Source organism: Neophocaena asiaeorientalis, unplaced genomic scaffold (genome assembly GCF_003031525.2).
Source record: "Neophocaena asiaeorientalis asiaeorientalis breed wild unplaced genomic scaffold, Neophocaena_asiaeorientalis_V1.1 scaffold49, whole genome shotgun sequence".
Classification (NCBI taxonomy): domain Eukaryota; kingdom Metazoa; phylum Chordata; class Mammalia; order Artiodactyla; family Phocoenidae; genus Neophocaena; species Neophocaena asiaeorientalis.
This window is the reverse complement of record NW_020172456.1, coordinates 5,653,527-5,677,441: the sequence shown is the minus strand read 5'-3', so window position 1 is coordinate 5,677,441 and position 23,915 is coordinate 5,653,527. Positions and strand designations below refer to the sequence as shown.

Sequence of the window (23,915 nt, the reverse complement as noted above, 5' to 3'; positions counted from 1 at the left end):
GCCGTACTGCATGGCTTGCGGGATCTTAGTTCCCTGACCAGGGATCAAACTGGTGCCCCCAGCAGTGGAAGTGTGGAGTCCTAACCACTGGACTGCCAGGGAATTCCCTCTTTCTTCTTTTTGACTGATAAACAGAAGCTTCAGTTTCTGAATCAAAGTTATAAAGTTATAAAAAAAAGTTACAAAGTCCCTGGTATTGGGGTGTTCACAGCCTTTAAAAATCAGGCCACCTGTGACAACAATATGGCCAGTGGCTTGCATATTCAACCACATTTTAAGGAAATAAATCAACTTAATTCAAAAACACTTAACTAGACCATTATGGTTTTTAAAACATCCTTCACAGGTTAGGCCATGTTATCTCCATAAGAACTTAGAGCAGGTGGGCAAATTAAGACAGAAAGGCTCAATGACTTGATGAAAGTCATAAAGCAGATCAGTGGTGAGTTATGGCAAGTTACTGCCTGTATTTCTTAACATGTCCTTAGCAAGACAAAAAACTTATAAGTGCTCAGCACTGTTTGTTCTGGATTTGTATATCACGGTAGGTTGGGTACAAATGATGCAGAAAACCTAGAATGAGATACATGGAAAAATGTCTCCTGCATAGGCTATATTTTCTCCTGGTATTAATGAAGAATGCTGTATCTATTCTCTAAGATTTAAGGCTTCCTTAATTGCCCTTTATGTACTTTGCTCAAAACAGTTTTGGGTCTTCTGATCCAGCTTTCACCTCTGAACTTCTCCTTGTGTGAGTCATAGCTACTAGTTAAACAAGATCTAACTCCAAAGTCCCCATTCCCAGTCCGCAAATCTCTAACAGAATACTTGGTATATTTGGAGTACAGATTGAGGATCCTTAATCATTCTCAGGTTTGTTGATCTCCCAGGGTTCATTTTATCAAAATGCCTCCCTTCCCAGGTGACATATCATATAAAATAAAGCTAATTAAAGTTAGTTGCATTTGGAATGTAAAACTATTTAAAATAACTAGAGTTGTTCTGAAGTACCTCAAAGGCAGAGTTAGAATTATCAGTTTGAGCACTCTTCAAGGCTGAACTTCTGTCGTTAAGAATGAGAGCTACTGGCTAAGGAAAGGAAAACTTAGAATCTCAAACAAAGGAAGCTGATCTCAGGAAATCAACCACTGCAACAGGGCAGCTGCTTGGCCAGATTCGTACTCACATCTTAAATCACTCCCTTTGGTGGATTCTTCTTTTACAGCAACTAGGCTGGTCATGTAGATCAATCTAAAGAACTGAAAAAAACAACCTTTCAGATTCTGAGTATTAACAGATCACTGCCTTGTTCAAAGCTCAAACCATATTCCACATTCTCAGGAAGTGTATTTAGGGGCTCTCCAGTCACCAGCCTGCTTCTATCACTATGACTGATTCCACAGCAACTTCTTCAGGGCTCACTCATATTTTCTCTATTATTGTGGTTTCTGAAAAGAAACTGCTCCAGCTTCTGTTTCCATTAAGCAAACATTTGTTTTCTTCCAAAAGAAATTTCAAGGAGAAAAAAAATGCATAATAGGTATCTGTTTTCATGAAGTGAAAACTGCAGTCCTACCAGGTGTTCAGTGTAAACTAAACAGTAGATTGTAGACAAAGCAAAGGATGAACACATAAAACGTACCTTCTGCTCTCAACCCTTACCTTCTAACACCACTTCCAATCTCATTTTTAAGATTAGCTACTTTAAGGATGGTATTAGAAAGGCTTACAACTTAGAGCACATATAATGGTGCGCTATTTTACATGACACAGCCTACAAGGCTTGCTCAAATGTCCCCTTCTCAGAGAGTCCTTCCTTGTCTACTATATTTAACATCGCAACCCACCTGGTCACATGTACGTCTTCTACCTTCCTTCCCTGTTTATTTTTCTCCACAGCACTTCTCACCTTCTAATACACTACATAATTTAATACTGGCACATAGTAGGTGTTGAATATATATCCTGAAGGGATGAACAGTGATCCAGTGACTCAGGGACTGTATCTCATCCATTTAATAAGAATATAATAGCTGACTTCTTTCCAAAAGGAGATTAACTACCCATCCATGGGAAGATCATGATTCCAAACTTCATAGGATGGACTGTTTCTCCCAATGTGTTAATTATTTACAAAGTTTTATACGCTACTCAAAATAATGTACATAGACTGGAGAGTATATATCAGTATATTTAAATCGACTCCTTTCAGAATTGGTCTTCTCAATCTCTCTGGCTATCTCCTTATTCACCCCCAACAAAGCCCTCTCTTCAATTCTTTTGAGACTTTGGTGCCAGCTAGGGTTTGTCACTATGCCCATCTCCTTCTAAGGTCTTTTCAGTGCATCTTTGTCTCTGTAGTAAACACCAGTCCTTCCTCCTCAGCCTCCCCAGGGCATCACACTCTGGCTTCCCTTCTTCCATGTCACCCAGAGCTCGAGTCCACAATCCCACAGGACGCGGGCCTCACCTGTGTGCTCACCTGCTCGTGCCTGCCCGATCTCTGTGAATCCTTGCTTTCACTGTCGGTTGCCTTTTGCTCTTTGCTCCTATTTCAGCCTTTCTGAATCAAGCTAGCTTCGTGAATCACATTCACCTTTGTGCTAGTTTGCAACTAACACATGGCATTCTGCTAACTCACTCCCTTCTGTATCCTTCATTCCTCCCTTATCTACCTTTTTTCTGAGTATACATACATGATTGTCTGGTTCATGTACTTTTATAATAGTTAAGTGCCAACTGGCAGAATTACTGCCTATAGGGCTGAAGTTGCTGAGGAACTGAATTCTGTGTGGTTTCTACACAGGAGATTATAATTAATGTTTTTACAACATTATTTAATAATGCTATGTTTACAATTAAAAATATGTAACCATGTAAGAATATTATTGATTCATGTTTTTACAACATTAGCCCAATAGTAGAGAAGTGAAGAGCACTCCTCAATGGGGCACGAACCCGTGTCCCCTGCATCGGCAGGCGGACCCTCAACCACTGCGCCACCAGGGAAGCCCAAGAATATTATTGATTCATGTTTTTACAACATTAGCCCAATAGTAGAGAAGTGAAGAGCACTCCTCAATAGCTTCCATCCTTGAGATGAACTTCGAAGGCTGGCATTGAATTGTCTAATTAATAAGCATCACTGAGTTTCTAATATATACCAGACACTGTGCTAGCTTCTAGATACAAAAGAGAATTCAAATATAGGCCCAGCTCTTGAGCTCTCAGCTTACTAGAAGGAACAGACAAACCAACAGCTATAATGTACTGTGGCAAGTTCTCTGACAGAACTATGCACAGGGTATGACAGCAATGGACATAAGGGACAAGTAACTCATCTTAGGAGAAGGATGGAGGTGGAAGGGAGTGGGAGGCTTTTGAAGGGACGAGAGGCATAACCTGAGTCCTGAATCAGAGACAGGATTTACCCTGGGGAAGTGACACATGAGAACCTTGAGAACTTCAGATATTAAGAGTTCAATATGGCTGGAATGTAGAGGTGTACCAGAATAAAGAGGATAGGTGTGAGAAACCATTGGAGGCATCAAATCAGATTTCCAAATGAGTGGACTTGTTTCCCTTATACAGTTCCATGGTGACACCTGACAGTTATTTATGGCTTTCTATTCCCTCCTTAAGCAAATACCAATATTGACTGACCTAAATAAAATGACAGTATTTCCCAACAGTGTAAAATAATGGAATGAGAGAGGTGACTAGAAAGGTCTACCAAAACATCTGAAAACACTGAAATGTAAAAGCGCCCACTGCCAATTCTTCTGAGTTCCACAGCATAGCTGGCTTTAACAAAGTTAAAAATTAAACATAAAGCAAGTTTAAAGTGTAACTAGAATGAAATTTTTAAACAATAACCTGAACCATGGGAATGGATTAGCCAAAACACCCAGAGCATAAATTAGCCAAGCAAAGTAAAACCAAGGTGGGTCTAAGAAGGTAAATCTGAGATAGATTACAGCACGGTAAGCAATGCCTCATTTGAGGATGTAAGTTAGGACTTACATACCTGATACCAAGGGCCAGAGCCCTGGAACACTTTGCTATTTGAAGGGTGTATAGGTGAAGGTACATAATATCTTTTGTATTTCTAAAGCCAAGTACTGAGCGGGGAACATGTCAGACATCAGGAAATATGTCCTAAATGGACTTGGTACAATTGGGCTAATGGTATCTGCAGACAGGAGCGCTGGGGCAGGCAGCACCCTCTTTCCCAGTGTCTTACTATGGCTATGTATCACATCCACAATTCCCATTTCCCCTCCAAAGCAGCCTATAGGAGTGCTACTCTAGGAAGTCTATTTATTCACATATTCATTCATTCATTTAGCCATTCCAGAAATTATCAGTTGCCTAGTGCTACTTATAAGTATAGCAGGCAAAGATGAATCATCTTAGACCTGCCCTTTAAGAGACTACTGTAGGGCTTCCCTGGTGGCGCAGTGGTTAAGAATCCACCTGCCAATGCAGGGGACCTGCTGCGGAGCAACTAGGCCCGTGTGCCACAAATACTGAGCCTGCGCTCTAGAGCCCGTGAGCCACAACGACTGAAGCCCGTGCGCCTAGAGCCCGTGCTCCGCAACAAGAGAAGCCACCGCAGTGAGAAGCCTGCACACCGCAGCGAAGAGTAGCCCCCGCTCGTCGCAACTAAAGAAAGCCTGCGTGCAGCAACAAAGACCCAATGGGGCCAAAAATAAATAAATAAATTTTTTAAAAAAAGAGAGACTACAGTAAACAGGAAAAAAATACATGTCCATTTAATTACCTTTGTAAAGTTAAAATGTGACAAGTACCACAGTTCCATGCTCTGAGATTTCAAAGCAGGGAGCGATTACTTCCAGCTGGGATGATCAGAGAAGGCCTTGTGAGAGCGGTAGCATTTGAGGAGGGTACTGAAGAGGGGAACTAGGGACAGGAGAGGAGTGCTTTTCAGGAAAAAGAAATAATATGAATCAAGACACGGATGCAGAAAGCGGATAGGGGAACCCCAAAGAATAGTAAACAGAGCAGTTTGACTAATTGTAGTAGAAAATAAAATTGTAAAGGCAAACTGAGGTCAGATAGTACAACACACCAAATACTCAGCTAAGGAATTTAGACTTTACTTTGCAGGCGATGGGAAGCCATTGAAAATTTTGAGCAAGGGAGTGTCACAAATATGAACCTGGCAGTTACATGTAAGAAGGATTAGGGTGGGGAGCCTTGGTAGGTTCCACTCACTTGTCTAATTCTACAAGTGTTTACTGGTGCCTACGAAGTACTAGGTGCCAGAGAATTAAAGGTGAATAAACAGACTTTTTAATTGAAGATGCTCAGAGTGTGGCAGAGGTGACAGATACATATACAAATAACCACATCTTTTAAAGTTAATAACAAAAATGCGAAAGGAGCCCAAAGCACAGATGACTAACTCTACCTAGAGGATAAGGAAAGGCACTGAGATGACATCTAAACTGATTATGAAAAATGAGAAGTACCTACATAAATAATAGAGTCATGTGGACAAAGAGCAGAGGGACTATGAAAAGATGAAAACAGATAATAGCAGGGAAACTATGGGTAGTCTGACTTCATTTTTAAATTTCCTCAAGAACTTTCTGTCATATGGATTTGAGAAACAAAATGAAAACAAAAAAATAGAAGATTAGAGGGGAAGAGGTATAAGAAGGTTAGCATTTAATGCAGAGGAAAGACTTTGGCCAAAGGAAAACAATCTGAGGTAATAACAGTAATAGCAGCTATTATTTATTGAGCTCTTAATATCTGCCAAGCACTGTTAAGTATTTCACATGGATTATCTCATTTAATCTCACAATACCACCCTGTGAGGTAGTTCTATTATTAATATCCCCATTCTAGAAATAAGAAAACTGAGGCTTAAGTAACTGTAGACCACACAGTAGATAAGTGAAAAGAGCCAGAAATCAAACCCAGATGGACTAATTCCAGAGCCCACAGTTTTAACTGCTAGGTCACAGGAAAGGTCAGCCAGTGTGGGACTAGGGAAAGGTAGCTATGGGGGTGGGGAAGACAGTGCAGAGCAGAGAAAGATGGTCAAAGACTTGCATCAGATGTGAAAGTCTTACAGTAGCTTGATCTCTTTCCTGTGCATGACCAAGAGCTTTTGATCTGTTTCCTGCTGGTCTACCTTTATTACATTTCCAGAATCTGACCATTTCTGACCACTTCCGCCACCACTGCCTTGGCTGGAGCTGCCATCATCTGTCATATGATTTACTCTAATATTGTCCTAACAGATTTCTCCTTTTACCCTGACTCCCCTAGAGTCTATCTTTAACAAGCAACTAAAGTCATCCTTTAAAATATAATTTAGAGCATGTCTTTCTTCTGCAAAGTCCAACAATGACTTCCCATTTCCCTCAGAGTAGCAAGGTCCAAACAATAGCCTTCATGGATCCACCTGCTCTGCCTCCCACCCCATTACCTCTCTGACCTCTTCTACTAACAGTTTTCACCTCACTCACCCCACCCACACTCTGTGCTTAAACGTCACACATGCTCCTGCCTTATGGCCTTTGCTCTAGCTGTCCCCACTGTCTGGAACAATCTTTTCCCATATATCCACTTGATGAATTCCTGCAACTCCTTCAAATCATTGTTCAGATGCCGCTTCTGTATAGGGGCCTATCTTTACTACTCTAAGCACTCTCCCTCACTCTCCCCTACCTCCATCTGCTTTCTTAATCCCCCTTACACTGGTCTACTTTTTTTCTCCACACCACATATCAATTCTAACATACTAGAGAGATTATTTACTATGCTTACTATCTGCGTTTCTCTGATAGAATATAAGCTCCTTGAGAGCAGAAATCTTTTTCTGTTTTGATGTAGCCCAAGCACCTAGAAGAGTGTCCATCCAGTAAGGTGCTCAATGAGAAGTGACAATAGGAATAAAGTGCAAAGTGACATAAAAAGGGAGAATACTTTCATCAATAGTTAAATTTCTAAGAGAGAATGATTAATGAATACCTATTCAATTTGTTTTAGGAGAAGCTATAATTTTCTTTTTCTGAATCTATTAGTTCTATAGCTAAATTCAATCTCTCTAACCAAACACATTCAACCGTTAAAACTGTGATAAAGTGATTTTCCAAAAAAAATCTAAAAGATAGTAAACACTGTTTACATTGTCCAAATTCTCTTCTACATATCAAACCAATACATATTTTAGGATACTGTACCTTAGTTATCTATTGCTGCATAACAAATAACCCCCAAACTTAGTTGCTTAGAATGACAATAAACATTTATTATCTCATAGTTTCTAGTTCAGGAATTTGGGACTGGCTTAATTTGACAGTTCTGGCTCAGGGTCTCTCATGATACTGTAGTCAAGATGCAGGCTGGGGCTGCAGTCATCTGAAGGCTCAGATAAGGCTGAGGACCCATCTCCAAGATGGCTCACTCAATGGTTGGCAAGCTGATCTTGGCTGTTGGAAGAAAGTCTCAGTTGCCTCCCACATGGGACTCTCTATAGAGCCTTAAATGTCTTCACAATGTGCTGGCTGGCTTCCTCCAGAGTGGGCAATCCAAGAGAGAGCAATGCAGAAGCAGCAATGCTTTGTATGGCCCTTCAGGTCATACACTATCATTTTCCCCGTATTCCATTGGTCATACAGACCAATGCTGATGAAATGTGCCAAGAGGACTATACAAGGGCACAAATACTAGGAGGTGAGGATGAATGGGGCCATCTTGGAGGCTGGCCACTGCCAGTTATAACCAGTATTTGTATAGTATTTTGTATTCAGCTTTTTCTTTCCAGTTTATATATATCCCTATTAACACAACTTACATACTTCTTGCTTTAGAAACTATGTTATTCCAATGATATTAACTCTTTTTAATAAATTTATTTATTTATCTATGTTTTATTTTTGGCTGTGTTGGGTCTTCGTTGCTGTGTGCGGGCTTTCTCTAGTTGCGGTGAGCAGGGGCTACTCTTCATTGTGGTGCACGGGTTTCTCATTACGGTGGCTTCTCTTTGTTGCACAGCACAGGCTCTAGGCGTGCAGGCTTCAGGAGTTGTGGCTCACGGGTTCTAGAGTGCAGGCTCAGTAGTTGTGGCACACGGGGTTAGTTGCTCCATGGCATGTGGGATCTTCCCAGACCAGGGCTCGAACCCGTGTTCCCTGCATTGGCAGGCACAACTACTGAGCCTGTGCTCTAGAGCCTGCGAGCCACAACTACTGAGCCCGCGTGCCACAACTACTGCAGCCCACATGCCTAGAGCCCGTGCTCCACAATGAAGAGAAGCCACCACAATGAGAAGCCTGCACATCGCGACAAAGAGTAGCCCCCGCTTGCTGCAACTAAAGAAAGCCCGCACACAGCAACGAAGACCCAAAGCAGCCAATAAATAAATAAATAAAAATAATTAATACTTAGGTACTGAAGAGATATTTGGTAGCAAGGGATAAGACTGACAACTGGCACAGATTTGAAAACCACTGAAAAATTTTATAACAAGCATTTTTCAAATATTAACTAGATAAAAAAAGGTTTATTAAAAAAACCAACTTTTATTAGATTGTTGCCAAGGAGCTATAATAAGACCTGTGAGCACGGAAACTACAGGGGAGAGATAGAACAGAAAAAAGAATTTCCCAATAATATGAGTTGTCTCATGTTGGTGGGGAGAGGAGAATTCTTGCCCCAAGGGCTCAGCCCAAATCTGATCACATTGTCCAAGCGGATTCACAAATCAGAAGGGTGGTTGCATGAGATTTCTTTCAAGGTCCCTTCAACACTAAGATCAAATACTCTCTCAATAAAGGAATTGGAATTGGTAGTTACCAACAAATATAAACAGATTACTTCTTTCAGTACTTTATTCCACTTTAATAAAATCATTAAACATATGTCAAGAAGGCCCACTCTGTACAATGAACCATCTGAGTCTTATACTGAAATGAGGTCAGGCAGTGCATGATTTCATTGTTCATTGTTTCAGGCCTGACTTAGCTACAATAATCACCGCATAGGGAAGCTGTTGCTACTGCTGTCTCACTTTCCTCACAAGTCACAAGGCCTTTTCTTCCCTATTCATTAAAAGTAGAAAGTCCTTTAGGTGAAAGATACTATTAATCAGGAGGGGATTAATATTGCCCCAATGAGCAAATATAATGAAAATCTAAGGTGATAAACTATCTCTGCCTCCAAACCCATATCCACCATGGGAGGCACTTATTTGCAGAAGAGGAATTGCAAGGATCAGTGCCATGTGTCACTGTTTATACTGGAGTTTGTGGGAAGAGAAGTGAAAACATATTTTCCCTTTCTTGTTATCAACTGAAAAACAGCTACTCCTTCAAACATGTTGAATCAGTATGAAAAACTTGAGAAAGGCAAATATTACAATGATACCTCATGTATAAAGCAAGGAATAGGGGTGCCATATAAGTACATTTCCTCAAATGTGCCTTTTTAAAAAAACATTTATTTATTTATTTATTTAGGCTGCATCAGGTCTTAGTTGCGGCACGCAGGATCTTCATTGCTGCACGTGGGATCTTTTAGTTGAGGCATGCGGACTCTTAGTTGCGGCATGTATGTGGGATCTAGTTCCCCGACCAGGGATCGAACCTGGGTCCCCTGCATTGGGAGCGCCGAGTCTTACCCACTGGATCACCAGGGAAGTCCCTCAAAGATGTCTTTACAATATTTCTTCTCTAAATACTATAACATTTTTATTTTAATAGTGTTTGGTAAAAATGTTTCTAAAGTGACATATTTAATTTATGGTTCAGAGTTATGATTATGATCATCAGCTATATTTTTCTGTAAACTTGGGATGCCTTCAGGGACTATAGGTCTGTAGGACTGTTTGCCCTTCTGCCAACTAATAGTCGCAGATTGCTATGCTTTTTGAGCCAGTTTTCCTTGACATCATACTATCTATTATCGCTGATCAGTGTTGTCATGTGCCTGACTCCTTCAATAAGCTGCCATCATCTAATTTTAAAAAATCTTTTGTGGGATATGAACCAGAGAGCCATAATCATTAGACTTTTATGTCAACTTACACAAATGAGGGCCTCTCCAACATATAAGGGTTGTGGAATCTGTGACAGCTTTTACTGGCTCATTGATCCCTTTCCATTTACTATCAGCTCTCAGCTAGGAATAAGAAAGCATAAATCTGACCTATGGAAAAGTAGGGTATTACTTTATATAGGTTACTTACCAATATCTTCTTTTCCTTCTAGGCTTTCCGCTTTGTTTCCTTCAACTAATGTATCACTTTTTCAACCTATAGAAGATGGACATGGATACTCATAAGACCAAAGTTCCCTTTTTTTCTCTCTTGTCAGTATGCCTATTTTTGATTCAATTATCTCTTTTTGCATTTCTGTTTCCAATCTATTCAGGCTCTGGAAAGCAGATCACCAAGTTAATCTCCTGACTTGTAGTCTAGTACTCTTGGGCTCTTTCTCCTCTTTCACAATTTCTTTTCAAACTACAACTGCAGCCATTCTAATAAAATCACTTGTTTACAAAATCAGCAATAACAAGGGAGGCAAGGCCCACTCCCTCTGAAAGCTAGAGTACATTACTGTGTACATGTATGTGTGCACATGTATTGGGGGGCAGGGATTAAAGAGCTAATCCATAAACAAAGTACACTTTGTGAGGTCTTTTTTTGGCTGTGAAGAGCTCAAATACCAGTTGTGTGTTCCACAACGTGCTCGAGAGTGGTACTATTACATAATGAGTATGTGGTTAAAAGGGCCTAAGCCAATCCCAGTCCTAGGTACATATCCACAAGATTAAAAACAGGGACTCAAATAGATATTTCTATACCAATGTTCACTACAGCATTATTCACAACAGTCAGATGTGGAAAAAGCCCAAGTGTCCATCAACAGATGCACAGATAAACAATATAGTATACACAAATACAATGGAATATTCTTTAGCTACAAAAAAGAAGTTCTGATACATGCTACGACATTGATGAACCTTGAAAATGTTATGCTAAGACACACACAAAAAATATGATTCCACTTACATGAAATATCTAGAATAAGCAAATTCAGAGACAGAAAGTAGAGTTTACCGGGGGTTGGGATGAGGGGAGAATGGAAGTTATTGCTTAACAGGTCCACAGTTTTTGTTTGGGGTGATGAAAAAGTTTTGCAAATAGATAGTAGTGATAGTTGTACAACACTGAGTATGTAATTAATACCACTGAATTGTATACTTAGAATGGTTAAAATGACAATTTTTATGTTATATATATTTTACCACAGTTAAAACAATTTTTTCTTTAAAAGCAGAGGGAACCAAGCACTGCAAACATAAGATCATAAGAGGAAAAACTTTGGCTACTATCTCAACAGAGCAACAGTTATGACAATGTTCATCCCTGAACTACCTCATGAGCCAATTATGACTTAAATTCTGAAGGGTGGTACTGATACTCAGAAAACGTCTTTGAGCATCTGAGTTTATATAGTATCTTCTATTCTCCCAGAAAGAGAAAGTTAAATTTACCAATGCAACATAAACCTGAAAATTATACATTTAAGAGAGGATGTGAACAATGTTATAAATTCTAACTATAGGGCCTCCAAAGCAAACATTTTCAAGAAAGGTCTTCTTACATTTTGTTTACAACTTCAGTGCTTCTCCAGGTATTCCCTTGGTATTCTAGGATAGAATGAGTGGTATCTACCCCTAAGCATGCAATCTTGACAACATTTCTATTAAACTTTCCTTTTAAAAACACTTATATTGTATACATGCCAATACACTGTACTCAAAACAAGAGACACCTCAAACTGGCATCTCCAAACATCTCCCTTCCTCCATGCCCCTGCCCCATACACAGAGGGTTAAATGGATTCTCTAATTTCCTGTCTTTGTTAATGGCACCACAAACTTCCTAATTCACAGCTCAAAATCTTCATCATCTTTGAATTCTCCTCTCTCATGCCCAATCTCTTATCAAGGATTGAAGATTTTTGCTTTGCAATATCTTTCCCATCTCCTTCTTCCCTCCTAGCTTCTTGCTGATATCTAAAGTCTGGCCTTTATTACTTCAGACTTGGACTGCTATAGCCTCTTAACCGGTCTTCCAGTCACCAATGTCTCTCTTCTCAAACCCATACGCTACCGTCTTCCTAAATACTACTTTCATCGTTTTCTCACTAGACTGTAACCCATATCGTGGCAGGGATTCATTCATCTCTGAGAACATTGCATAGCCAGGCATATGCAATGGTTTGTTAATTCATCAATGTCTGTTGAGTGAATTAATGAATATATGTCACATCACTTTCCTTCTGAAAACTTTCATCAATTTCCCACCGTCCATAACAGAAGTTATGAACTCAAATACTGGAATACCTACTGGGGCCAGGCAGAAAATGTAAGTAAGTAAAGGTGTGTGTAATCAACAGGAAGTTGTGGGGACTGTGTAAACTGGAAAGCACATGTCCCATCTTGTCCCATCTAAAGGGTAAGCTGCTTGCTGTTCCCACAAATTGCTGCCATGATGAAATACAAGCTCAGTATTGCCAGGTCTTCTGATTTTTGAAAATAAGCTAAAAGCACAGATTTCTATGTAGAATCTGGTTTTTAAAATAGTGACAACTAATTCCATTAAAAAAACAAAACTCAAAAAACCACCATGCAGGCCAAACAAAACATATCTATGGGCCAAATCCAGCTCTCAAGTTTCAAGTTGGTGACTCTGCTCTGTAGGATTAAAAGACAAACTTCTTGCCTAACATTCTAAGTCCTTCTAAGGGACTTCTAAGTCCCAGGCTACCTTAACCAAAGTTTTTTGCCCACTACTTTCATACAAAAACCTTTGCTCTAAGCACACATCAGAGCCACCTGGAGGGCTTGTTAAAACATGGATTGCTGGGGGACTTCCCTGGTGGTCCAGTGGCTAAGACTCTGCACTCCCAATGCAGGGGGCCCAGGTTCAATCCCTGGTCAGGGAACTAGATCCCACATGCCGCCAAGTAAAGATTCTGCACACAGCAACGAAGATCCCACGTGCTGCAACTAAGACCCGGCACAGCCAAATAAATAAATAAATATTTAAAAACAACCAAAAAACATAGATTGCTGGGCTTCACTGTCAGCATTTCCAATTCAATAGGTCTCAAGTTGGGACTGAGAATCTGCATTTCTAACAAGTTACCAGATGATGCTGATACTACTGGTGCGTGGACCACACTTCGGGAACCGTTACTCTAGTTAAATAACTCCTTGTCTCAAGCACACGCTGATTTTGCTCATTTGTTCTACCTTCCCAGAAAGCCTTCCCTTTTACTTTCAGCCTACCTCCTCCTGTGAACTTTCTGACAGTCTTTCATGCCTCCAAATTCCTGTAGCACGTAGGGTCCATACCATCTCCGCTTTATCCATCACTGCTTGGTGAATTTTATTGTTAACTGTTTGTGCATAGCTTCCAATGAGGAAGCTATGTGTATTGTATATTCTCAGAGGTCAATGTCCAGGTCAGCACGTTATACACCTGACTGTAAGCCACTTGAAGGCAGGGCCCTGTCTTGTCTCCCACTGTACCCCTCAAGCTATCAGAGCCTGGTATTCAGTTGGTACTGTACCTACTAAACACTTCTTAAATGAATGAACATTTGACAGATCCATGAAATGAAAAGTGCAGATAAGCAGGTTTGAAATTTGGGTATATGACTTTTTTTTTTATATATAATTTATTTATTATTTATTTGGCTGCGTCAGGTCTTAGTTGCAGCACACAGGATCTTTGCTGCAGCGCAGGCTCTTCGTTGCAGCATGCGGGATTCTCTCTAGTTGCGGCACAGGGTCTCCAGAGCACGTGGGCTCAGTAGTTGTGGTGCATGGGCTTAGCTGCCTTGCAGCACGTGGGATCTTAGTTCCCTGACCAGGGATCGAACCCACATCCCCTGCATTGGAATGCAGATTCTTAACCACTGGACCACCAGGGAAGTTCCGGTATATAACTTTTCTTAAAGAACTGACTTTAAGTGGGGGGGAAAGCAGTGGGGGGTGGTGGGATGAATTGGGAGATTGGGATTGACATGTATACACTGATATGTATAAAATGGATGACTAATGAGAACCTGCTGTAGAAAAAAATAAATTAAATTCAAAAAAAAACACCTGACTTTAAGTCCTGTGTAATGGTTTTGTCAGAAAGGACAACTAATAAAAATTGAATATTTTGCAAATAAACTGCCAATAGACAATAATCTGTGGTAACAGATTCTGTATATAAATAAAACAGTGAATGTTAAACTGATTTGAAAATTTATAAGATTATATCCTTTATCTCCAGGATGCCTTATCCTCTGTAGGGATGTGAACTAGTCATTATATGGTTAGGGGAACCACTGACTGAAACCGCCCACCCTGGCCAGGCACCACAGTAACCATTTGCATGAGTTATCTTGTGACAGGAGGTCCTGGTAAGGAATGTGGAACTAACAAGCCACCACAAACTGGAAGGATTCGGGAAGAGTCAAAAGAAGAGAGGAAACATGAGTCCATATGTCCTACCAACCTCCCAGAATCCTCCTCACTGGAATCCATCTTGGCTGAGTGATGCGTGTGCCACCAGGAAGGACGCTGAGTCAGAGTGATTGGCCAGAGACAACCCAGAAACTAACCCCATTACCATAAAACCTGAGACTGCGAGCCACGTGGCACAGCAGTTTTCTTGGGTTCCCTTACCCTCCTGCTCTCCACCCGGGTGCCCCTTCCAAATAAATCTCTTGCTTTGGCAGCACGTATGTCTCCTCAGACAATTCATTTCTGAGTGTTAGACAAGAGCCCACTCTTGGGCCCTGGAAGGCGTCCCCCTTCCTGCAACAATATCACAAGATGATAGCTATTTAATAGAATTCTATATTTGTACCACATGTAATGAAAAAGTAGGATGAAAGTAACTCTCCATGATATTCAGAAATATTGATCAGTCTCCTTCAGATGACAATAAATGCATCCAAGATTCTAAAGGGTGTGTGAAAACAAAATCCAAAACTGTTCACTTGGTCTCTTCTACTTATAAAACAGCATCAGCTATCAGGCAACTTCAAGGATGATTTATGAGTAGAAACTCGGTCTCCAAGCTAAACCAGAATAAAGTCACAGATGACTTCAGAGAGTAAACCCAATTCTGGAACTACTGGAAGAAAAAATTAGAAATAATATGCATTTTGAGATATAATCCTAAGTTCTTATTTGGCTTTTTGAGCAACTCCGCACTTGATGGTATTACAGTCAATGGGACAAGAGAAAAGTTAACATCTTTTGGCAAAGGCAGAAAATCCAATTCAGGAAAACAAAACAAAACCAACCCAGGAGCAAATGAAGTACATTTACAGCTTTAGAACTACCATACGACCCAGCAATCCCACTACTGGGCATATACCCTGAGAAAACCATAATTCAAAAAGAGTCATGTACCAAAATGTTCATTGCAGCTCTATTTACAATAGTCAGGACATGGAAGCAACCTAAGTGTCCATCAACAGATGAATGAATAAAGAAGATGTGGCACATATATACAATGGAATATTACTCAGCCATAAAAAGAAATGAAATTGAGTTATTTGTAGTGAGGTGGATGGACCTAGAGTCTGTCATACAGAGTGAAGTAAGTCAGAAAGAGAAAGACAAATACTGTATGCTAACACATATATATGGAATCTAAAAAACAAACAAACAAACAAAATAGTCTTGAAGAACCTAGGGGCAAGACGGGAATAAAGACACAGACCTACTAGAGAATGGACTTGAGGACATGGGGAGGGGGAAGGGTAAGCTGGGACAAAGTGAGAGAGTGGCATGGACATATATACACTACCAAACGTAAAATAGATAGCTAGAGAGAAGCAGCCGCATAGCACAGGGAGATCAGCTCGGTGCTTTGTGACCACCTAGAAGGGTGGGATAGGGAAGGTGGGAGGGAGGGAGATGCAAGAGGGAAGAGATATGGGGACATATGTATATGCATAACTGATTCACTGTGTTATAAAGCAGAAACTAACACACCATTGTAAAGCAATTACACTCCAATAAGATGTTAAAAAAAAAAAAAAAAGATAGCAGAGGTGTAACCTCACATCCAGATACTTGCCCTACCTACCAGGACCATAATGATCTTGTCTGCATGAGGATTCAGCCGAGACACTCCACATTTCTATGCTGACCAGGAACCATGCAAACTGGGCAAAAAAAGAATTACAAAACCAAGTCAACAAAACACTAAGTGCTTATCCCAAGTTTTAAACGCATTAGCATTCTAAACAATAAAACAAAGCATGGGACTTCCCTGGTGGCACAGGGGTTAAGAATCCGCCTGCCAATGCAGGGGACACGGGTTCGAGCCCTGGTCGGGGAAGATCCCACATGCTGCAGAGTAACTAAAGCCCATGCGCCACAACTACTGAGCCTGAGCTCTAGAGCCCATGCTCTGCAATGAGAAGCCACCACAGTGAGAAGCCCATGAACCACAAGGAAGAGTAGCCCCTGCTTGCCACAACTAGAGAAAGCCCGCACACAGCAAGGAAGCCCTAACACAGCCAAAAATAAATAAAATAAAACAAATTTATTCAGCGAAATAAACTTCATAGTAAAACTACCTACAAGAAAGTATGAAAGGAAATGCTACCAGATGAATTGCTAAATAGCAACTTCCTACTCTACTATCTGTACCATTGGATGTTTTTTACAAACATATGACTGAATAATAACATCCAGTTCTTTGGCAGAGATGTGGAGGTTCAGAAGACTACAGATTCTAGACCTACATCTACTACAGTGTGAATCTGGGCATTTCTCTTAGTCGTATTCAAGTTACAACAGCTTTAACTACAAAATCAAACTTAAAGTCAATAAAAATATGCTGTATAATAAAATAACTATAATGTACATGTAAGTAAAGTATTATGCATATTTATTAAGAAATAATCTTGTTACTGTCAAATTTTCATGTTTATAAATGAGCCTACAGACAACAAAATTTTGGACTTTCATATTCACAGTAACCAATTTTTTAGAATGAATTCCAAGTGTCAAGCCTCTGACAGAAGATGCCCTACCCTCTTTTTTCTGTAAGTTATCAATAGTGTGCATGTTCAGAACCTTAGACACATAAAATCAATAACTTTATAGCTTCTATATGAGAATAAACCTCTTCAATGTTTAATTCCACCATGGGCTCATGGAAATGTGACATGCAAATAGAGGGGGGAAAAGCACCAGAAGAGGGTAAGCCACTACCATGCAAGCAGATGGTATGGCTAAAAAGATTTCCAGCGCTCATTAATATTAACACCAATCAGCATGTTCCCCCTAACCACTGAATTCAGAAACAGAAACGACGTTAAGTGGAAAAAAAAGGGGCGGGGTTTGCATCAGAAACCTCTGGAAAGGGTGTAGGGATTAAGTTCTCCTTAGCGAAATGGAGAAGGAAGATGTACAATGAAGTTTTTAAAGAAATTTAAAATTCAATTTGAAACGGAGAATAACGCACAGCAGAGCTTCAATCACAAGTTTTCTGTTGTCCCGGCACCTAGAATTCCCTGTCTTCCTCAGTAACTCCCGGACTAACTCACTGAATGAAGGCAGAAGCACAGAGCTCCTCCTCCGAAAAAGGCGAACAGTACCTTTCAGTATTTCGGAGGGGGGCAGCAAACCAAAACCAAAACGCACCAAAATGCATGAGCTTTCAACTTTACGCGACTCGCAGAAAAAAAAGAGGACTGCGAACGCAAGAGCTTATTAGCAAATGGGAATCCGGGGCTGGCCCTGGGCGGGCAGCGCCGGCCACAACAGTACAGAACGGGACCGAGGGCCTGACCCCAGCACACCCCTCTTCAAGGACTCTCCACGAGGCCCCGGGGCTCTCCCAACCCAGGGGGCAGCCCTTCTCTCCCCGCCAGGCTTTCCGACGCCAGCAGGCGCTGCCCGCCTCACCCCCAGCCCCCCTCAGAGGAGTCCTCAACTGCCTCACCAAAAAATGTTTGGCCTGGGAAGCCCGTTGGCTGCGCCATCCCTTACAGAATTAGCAAGAGTTAAAAGCCAGGAGCGGGAGAAGGAAACCCAAAGAGTCGGGGGCAGCTTCGGGAGAGGCGGAGCAGGGACAAGAGCGAGGCTGCCACGGCCACGGTGGCTGCAGCACGAGAGAAGGAGAGCACGCACAGGGGAGACGCGAAACGCTGCAAACTTTAGCGGAGCGCGCCCCCACCGTCGCGCAGCCAACCGGGGCTGGCCCCCGCCGCCCTCCCAGCCCCGGCCTCCGGCTGGCTCAGGTATGTCCGCTCTCGCACACTCACCGCGCGCGCGCGCGCCTCCACTGGGCGGCCGCCCGCTGCCCTCGGCGCGACCTCCGCCCCGCCCCCTGCGCCCGGCCAGTGGACTGGGCCCCGCGGGGCGGTGTCGGGGCTACGTCACGGGCGCTTGCGCTCTCTGAGCGCCGGCAGCGGCCCGCGCGGATAGTTACGGGCTCAGTGTGCCGGTTGTCCTTGGAGACGGGGCGGGGCCTGGGCGGCGCAGAGAGGCGCCAACGGCAGCGGGGCCCCTGGAGAAGCCAAGATGCCGTCGAAGGGAAAGGACGAAAAGAAAGGGATGGGTAAAGGTAAAGGCAAAGACAAAGGCGAAGTCAAGAAGAAGAAGTAAGGAGAAGCCACCCTGGGGTCCCTGCTCCCTGGGCCTACCCTCCCGGGATTCTCAGGGGCGGGCCAACTGGCGCCCTCCCGTCTCCCCTCCTGTACCCTCCTCTCTCCCCGCTTCTGAGGACAGCCCCCATTGTTCAGATATTACCAAAATGCACGCCAAACCATACTACTTCAACTAAGACAAGAGTGTGAGGCTTGGGACCCTGAAGTAACTTAGATACAGCCCCTGTCTATGTGCGCTAACGAACGAGGAGGAGGCAGATAAGTTCCCAAAGAACAGAAGTAACATAGGACCGAATGAAGTTAAGTGCCAGTGGAGGGAAAAAGAATAGAGAATGCGGAGGAAGGGTTAGTTCTGACCCCAGAAGTGAAGGTCAGGGTAACATGTTTTAGGATATCGAAGATCCTCTAGGCCTGTGCTGTCCAATAGGGTAGTCACCGGTCACGTGTGTCCATTAAAATTAGTTAAAATTAAATAAAATTAAAAATTCAGATCCTCATTTGTATTGGCTACATTGCATGTCCTCAGTAGGCACATGTGGCTAGTAGTGGTGACTGTATTGGACAGCCCAGATACAGAGCGTTAACACCATCACAGAACGTTCTGTTGGACGGCATTGCTCTAGACCAGTGGTTCTCTGCCTGGGGTGATTTTTGGCTACCAGGAGACGTTTGTTAATATCTGGAGACATTTTGGTTGTCACATCTGGGGACCTCTAGTGGATAAGAGACAAAGGATGCTGTTAAATATCTTACACTGCACAGGACAACCCCCAGCCCCACTCTAAACAAAGAATCGTGTAGCTCAGAATATTCGTAGTTGGGAAGCCCTGCTCAAGGCTTTAAGCTTCTCTAGAATAGGCACTGAGCATTATTCACAGTATCTCCAGCACCTAGAAGAGACCCTGGATCATAGCAGATGCTTAATATTTGTTAAATAAACAAATTAAGGTGTCTGTGTATGCTTCAACTTGGATCTCCCCCCTCCCCCCCGCTCAAGAACTATGCTCTGGTGCTCTGGGTTCATTATTTTTTGCCTGTAGCCTGATCGATCTCAGCTATGTGGTTGAGATGATCGTGGACATCCAAAGGATCTCTGGGTGATTGAAGTAGTTCCTTGGGCTTTTTTCAAGGATTCCTTTTGGTTCAAAGGAAAACAGAAAGGATTTGACCAATTCAGGTAATTATTCATGTTTCCGCAAAGTGATCAGAATTTCTGAAGTGGATAGTATTGCGCTAGCACTAAAGCTTTGCAGGCTTGGAGTTGCTGCTAGATTGCCACTAAACCTATTACATGACCCTAGTGGTTCCTAGACACATTGGAGTCATACACATTGTCCAACAACACTATATATGGGACCACAAGGAAATCCTTGCATAGTTTATAAAGTAACTTGTTTTAAGAGAGTAATGCATGCTCAATACAGAAAGTTTAGGAAACATAGAAAGTCAAACAGAAAACAAAACCACCTGTAGTCCCATCATCCAAAGATAACCACTACTATCATTTTGGAATATTCTTTTTCTTCTTTATAAAATGATAGCCCAATATACAAATTTATTTGTAGCTTTTTTCCCCCAATGTATTATAGAAGTATTCTTCTACAGTGTGATTTTTTAAAAAGTATAACTGTGTAGTTAGTCTAGCCTTTTTTAGAAGTGCCAAGGGCGTATCACATTCCTGGAACTCACTAGCATGTTTTCTATTTTTGACCATGCAGCTGCAGTGCACATATCAACAATGAGAAACACTGAGGCTAACAGACCATATGTATTTCTTATTAACTCATTTATCCAACAGTATTTGCTCATATGTGCTAGGCAAATGCCAAGCAAAACAAATAACAATAAAGAGAATGGTGTAATACTAATGTAGTAGAGAAATAGTTATATGCTGTCAATGTCCTCTTCCTGTGCAGGAAGATGATAAAAGTTGAGGAATCTGCCATGGAGAGAGCCAAGGCCAATGCCTCCCTTTGGGAGGCCAGGCTGGAAGTCACAGAACTCTCTAGGATTGAGTATCGTGATACTTCCCAGAGACTGGCAAAATGTAATGAAGAATTAAAGAAACAGCAGTATAGAATGGAGAAAGACACAATGTCTGTATTGAACTACCTGAAGAAACAGGATCAGGAGAAAGATAATCTGGTAGGTAGGTAGAAACCCTCCTGAGCCTTAGTAACTACCTCTGCGGTTATACTGGTGTGTTATATATTTCAAGGATTTTAATTCCTGGAAATCTCATCACATAGTTAAGACACTTCAATTGACTTTATCTCTCCTTGAAGCAACATGTTATTTCAGAATGGCTTTACTGTCAGAATTGACGCTTTCTTATTTTCAGCCTTGTCCCATGTTTTCTTGCCTGAAACAAAGGTTGATGATCCTAAGAGAATATTATGATCAACTTTATTTTAAAAACAAGAGCATGATATATGACCTATATATATTTTTTATGATACTGATAACTACCTAAGTAATTAATGATCTGTAAAGCAATTCAACGATAATCTGTGATCACATGATTATGAACCCAGCAAGTTGAATCTCTTCTTTTTGGCTTGTTGAATCTTGAATTTATCTTATTGAACTTTGTTGAAACGTTGGGAGTAGAGCTATCATTTTAGATCTGGGAAAAAAGGGGAAGGGAACTAATATTTTGGGGCCCCTGTTTGTGCCAGGCACTATACTAAGTACTTTACCTCTGCTATGTCATTTAGTCCTTTTAATAACCCCCTGTAGCTACAAATTGTCATTCCCACTTTACAGAAAAAGAAATTGACTCTCAGGACAGGTAACTTGCCTGAAGTCACACAGCTAGTGGGTGGAACTTAGGTGTGACTTAAATTCTTCTCTTTCCCATCTGCTTCTATGAGTCCCATGGATGCCCAAGGAAATTTACACCATGCTTCATTCCTGTGTATGTTTTTGTATTTTTACTATTTATGTATTATACATCCACAAATAATACATATTATAGTCTTGTTTTAAAATTTATATTAGTAGTGTCATATTGTACATATCTTTTGCAACTTATCTTTTTTTTTTTGCGGTACGCGGGCCTCTCACTGCTGTGGTCTCTCCCGCTGTGGAGCACAGGCTCCGGACACGGAGGCTCAGCAGCCATGGCTCACAGGCCCAGCCGCTCCGCGGCATGTGGGATCCTCCCAGACCGGGGCACAAACCCGCGTCCCCTGCATCGGCAGGCAGACTCTCAACCACTGTGGCACCAGGGAAGCCCGCAACTTATCTTTTTTATAAAACATGTTTTGTGGTATATTTACAAAAATCGCATGATTCAGTTCATTGTTAAGAAGTTGATAATGAGCATGCTTTATTTTTTCATTCATTATTAACTGCTTTATAATATTACATCAAATAAATAAATAAACCAAAATTTATTTGTTCATACCACCCTATGGGTCAGTTAGACTCCATTTTTTCATTATTACAAATAGACCTTCAGTAAACATTCTTGTGTATGTCTGCTTGTGCCCATGTGTGAGAGTTTCTCTAGAGTAGACACTTAGGATTTAAATTACTATATTATGAGGTATGAATAATTTCAACTTCACAAGGGTTTAAATTGAACTCCAAAGAGGTTATACCAATTTATACTTTCAAAAGTAATGTATTAAAGTGAGTTCCCATTTATCCACATTTTTGTGAACACTTGATATATATATTTTTTAATTTATTTTATTTTATTTTATTTATTTTTGGCTGCATTGGGTCTTCGTCACTGCATGTGGGCTTTCTCTAGTGGCAAGCAGGGGCTACTCTTTGTTGTGGTGTGCGGGCTTCTTATTGCGGTGGCTTCTCTTGTTGCAGAGCACGGGCTCTAGGCGCGCGGGCTTCAGTAGTTGTGGCACGTGGGCTCAGTAGTTGTGGCACATGGGCTTAGTTGCCCCGCGGCATGTGGGATCTTCCCGGACCAGGGCTCGAACCCATGTCCCCTGCGTTGGCAGGCGAATTCTTAACCACTGTGCCACCAGGGAAGCCCAAAACATTTGATATTATACTTAATAATTTTTGCTCAATTTTATGTGTATAAATTGGTATGTCACTTTAATTTGTATTTTTCTGATTACTAGTCGTTTGAGCATCTTTTATATGTTCCTTAACCCATTTTTTATTGTTTTTATGTGTTTGCTTCAGTATACATATTGGAGTGATGCAGATGCAAATTCTGCATCATAAGGATGACATGCAAATTCATGAATCATTCCATATGTTTTTTCAAATGCCACATTTTCAGGGAGACCCTTGCTCACTACCCTGTTTAAAATTAAAACCATCTCCCTTATTTTATTTTCTTGGTAATATGTATTACCTTTTGTCATACTATATGCATGTTACTTATGTATTTATTTGCTCTTTTCCTAATTAGAATGAAACCACACAGAAGTAAAGAATTGGGGGCCTTTTTAAATTGTCTTTGAGTGCTGTATCTCCAGCATCTAGTATGGGCCTGGCACATAGTAGGCACTCATTAAAATATTTTTGCATGTGTGAATGAATGGCTTGTGATTGCACTGATACTTTGAAAAAGTTAATAGAAATCAAAACTAAGATCAAGATGATATTGGAAGCATATCAGAGAAATCGGACAACTGAACATTTGTGTGGATTTTGTGTGTTTTTTTAAATAAAGTAATTTTTTTGTACATTACTTTTTTTAACCCTCTTTCCTAGGCGACTTCTATTTTTAAAATTACTCTTTGAATAGTATGCATTATTAAAATTGTCTGCTATAAAGTATTATTCTAAAATAAGCCTTTAGGCCAGCCATGCAAATAATTTTCAAAATTCATTATATAGAAGCTTTGTGGTCTGCGTTAGCTAATTGATATTGGTCTGCATTTATCGGTATCACTGGTATTTCCTGATTTTCATCTGCCTCCATGTATCAAAGACCAGCATCTGGCTGTAGCAAATACATAATTTTCTCACAATCATAGATACCCATTAAAACCAAAGAAACTACTTTGGGAGGAAGAAGTAGAATAGATTCAATATACCCTGGTCAATTAGCTCTCTTAGAGTTTTGTTACTCATTCTACTATATCCTAGAAATGTGTTATTTGCTTAAACTTTATTTAAACTGTTTATAGTCTTCATGTTAATTTTAGAAATATTAGAAGTGAAGTGTGTTTTGAAAACTATTATATCTTGGACAAAATTAGGAGATTTCACTTACGGGTTTTGGTATTTAAGGCTTTGTTCAATCAATAC

The 23,915-nt window shown here is 41.0% G+C and overlaps 2 protein-coding genes and 1 non-coding gene across 6 annotated transcripts in view; 2 read left to right on the top strand and 1 right to left on the bottom strand.

The window, feature by feature from the left end:
• Positions 1-18,276, bottom strand: part of ENTPD5 (ectonucleoside triphosphate diphosphohydrolase 5 (inactive)) — a 32,671-nt gene extending 14,395 nt beyond the window's left edge. The window contains exons 1-4 of one of the 4 annotated variants that reach the window (XM_024737913.1): positions 18,251-18,276; positions 16,148-16,226; positions 10,226-10,291; positions 1,187-1,259 (exon numbers count right to left, since the gene is read on the bottom strand). The gene's annotated coding sequence lies outside the window, so the exon portion shown is untranslated. Of the gene's footprint in view, positions 1-1,186; positions 1,260-2,470; positions 2,537-10,225; positions 10,292-16,147; positions 16,227-18,250 lie in introns of those variants that run through there. The other 3 variants (XM_024737916.1, XM_024737915.1, XM_024737914.1) reach the window with 3 other exon arrangements.
• Positions 12,920-12,992, top strand: TRNAG-CCC (transfer RNA glycine (anticodon CCC)). The gene has a single exon. It is a non-coding gene; the product is annotated as a tRNA-Gly (tRNA).
• Positions 18,277-18,597: 321 nt separating the features above from the next.
• Positions 18,598-23,915, top strand: part of BBOF1 (basal body orientation factor 1) — a 37,441-nt gene continuing 32,123 nt past the window's right edge. The window contains exons 1-2 of the mRNA XM_024737917.1: positions 18,598-18,677; positions 20,600-20,828. Of these exons, the coding sequence (XP_024593685.1) occupies positions 18,598-18,677; positions 20,600-20,828 (309 nt within the window). The remainder of the gene's footprint in view (positions 18,678-20,599; positions 20,829-23,915) is intronic.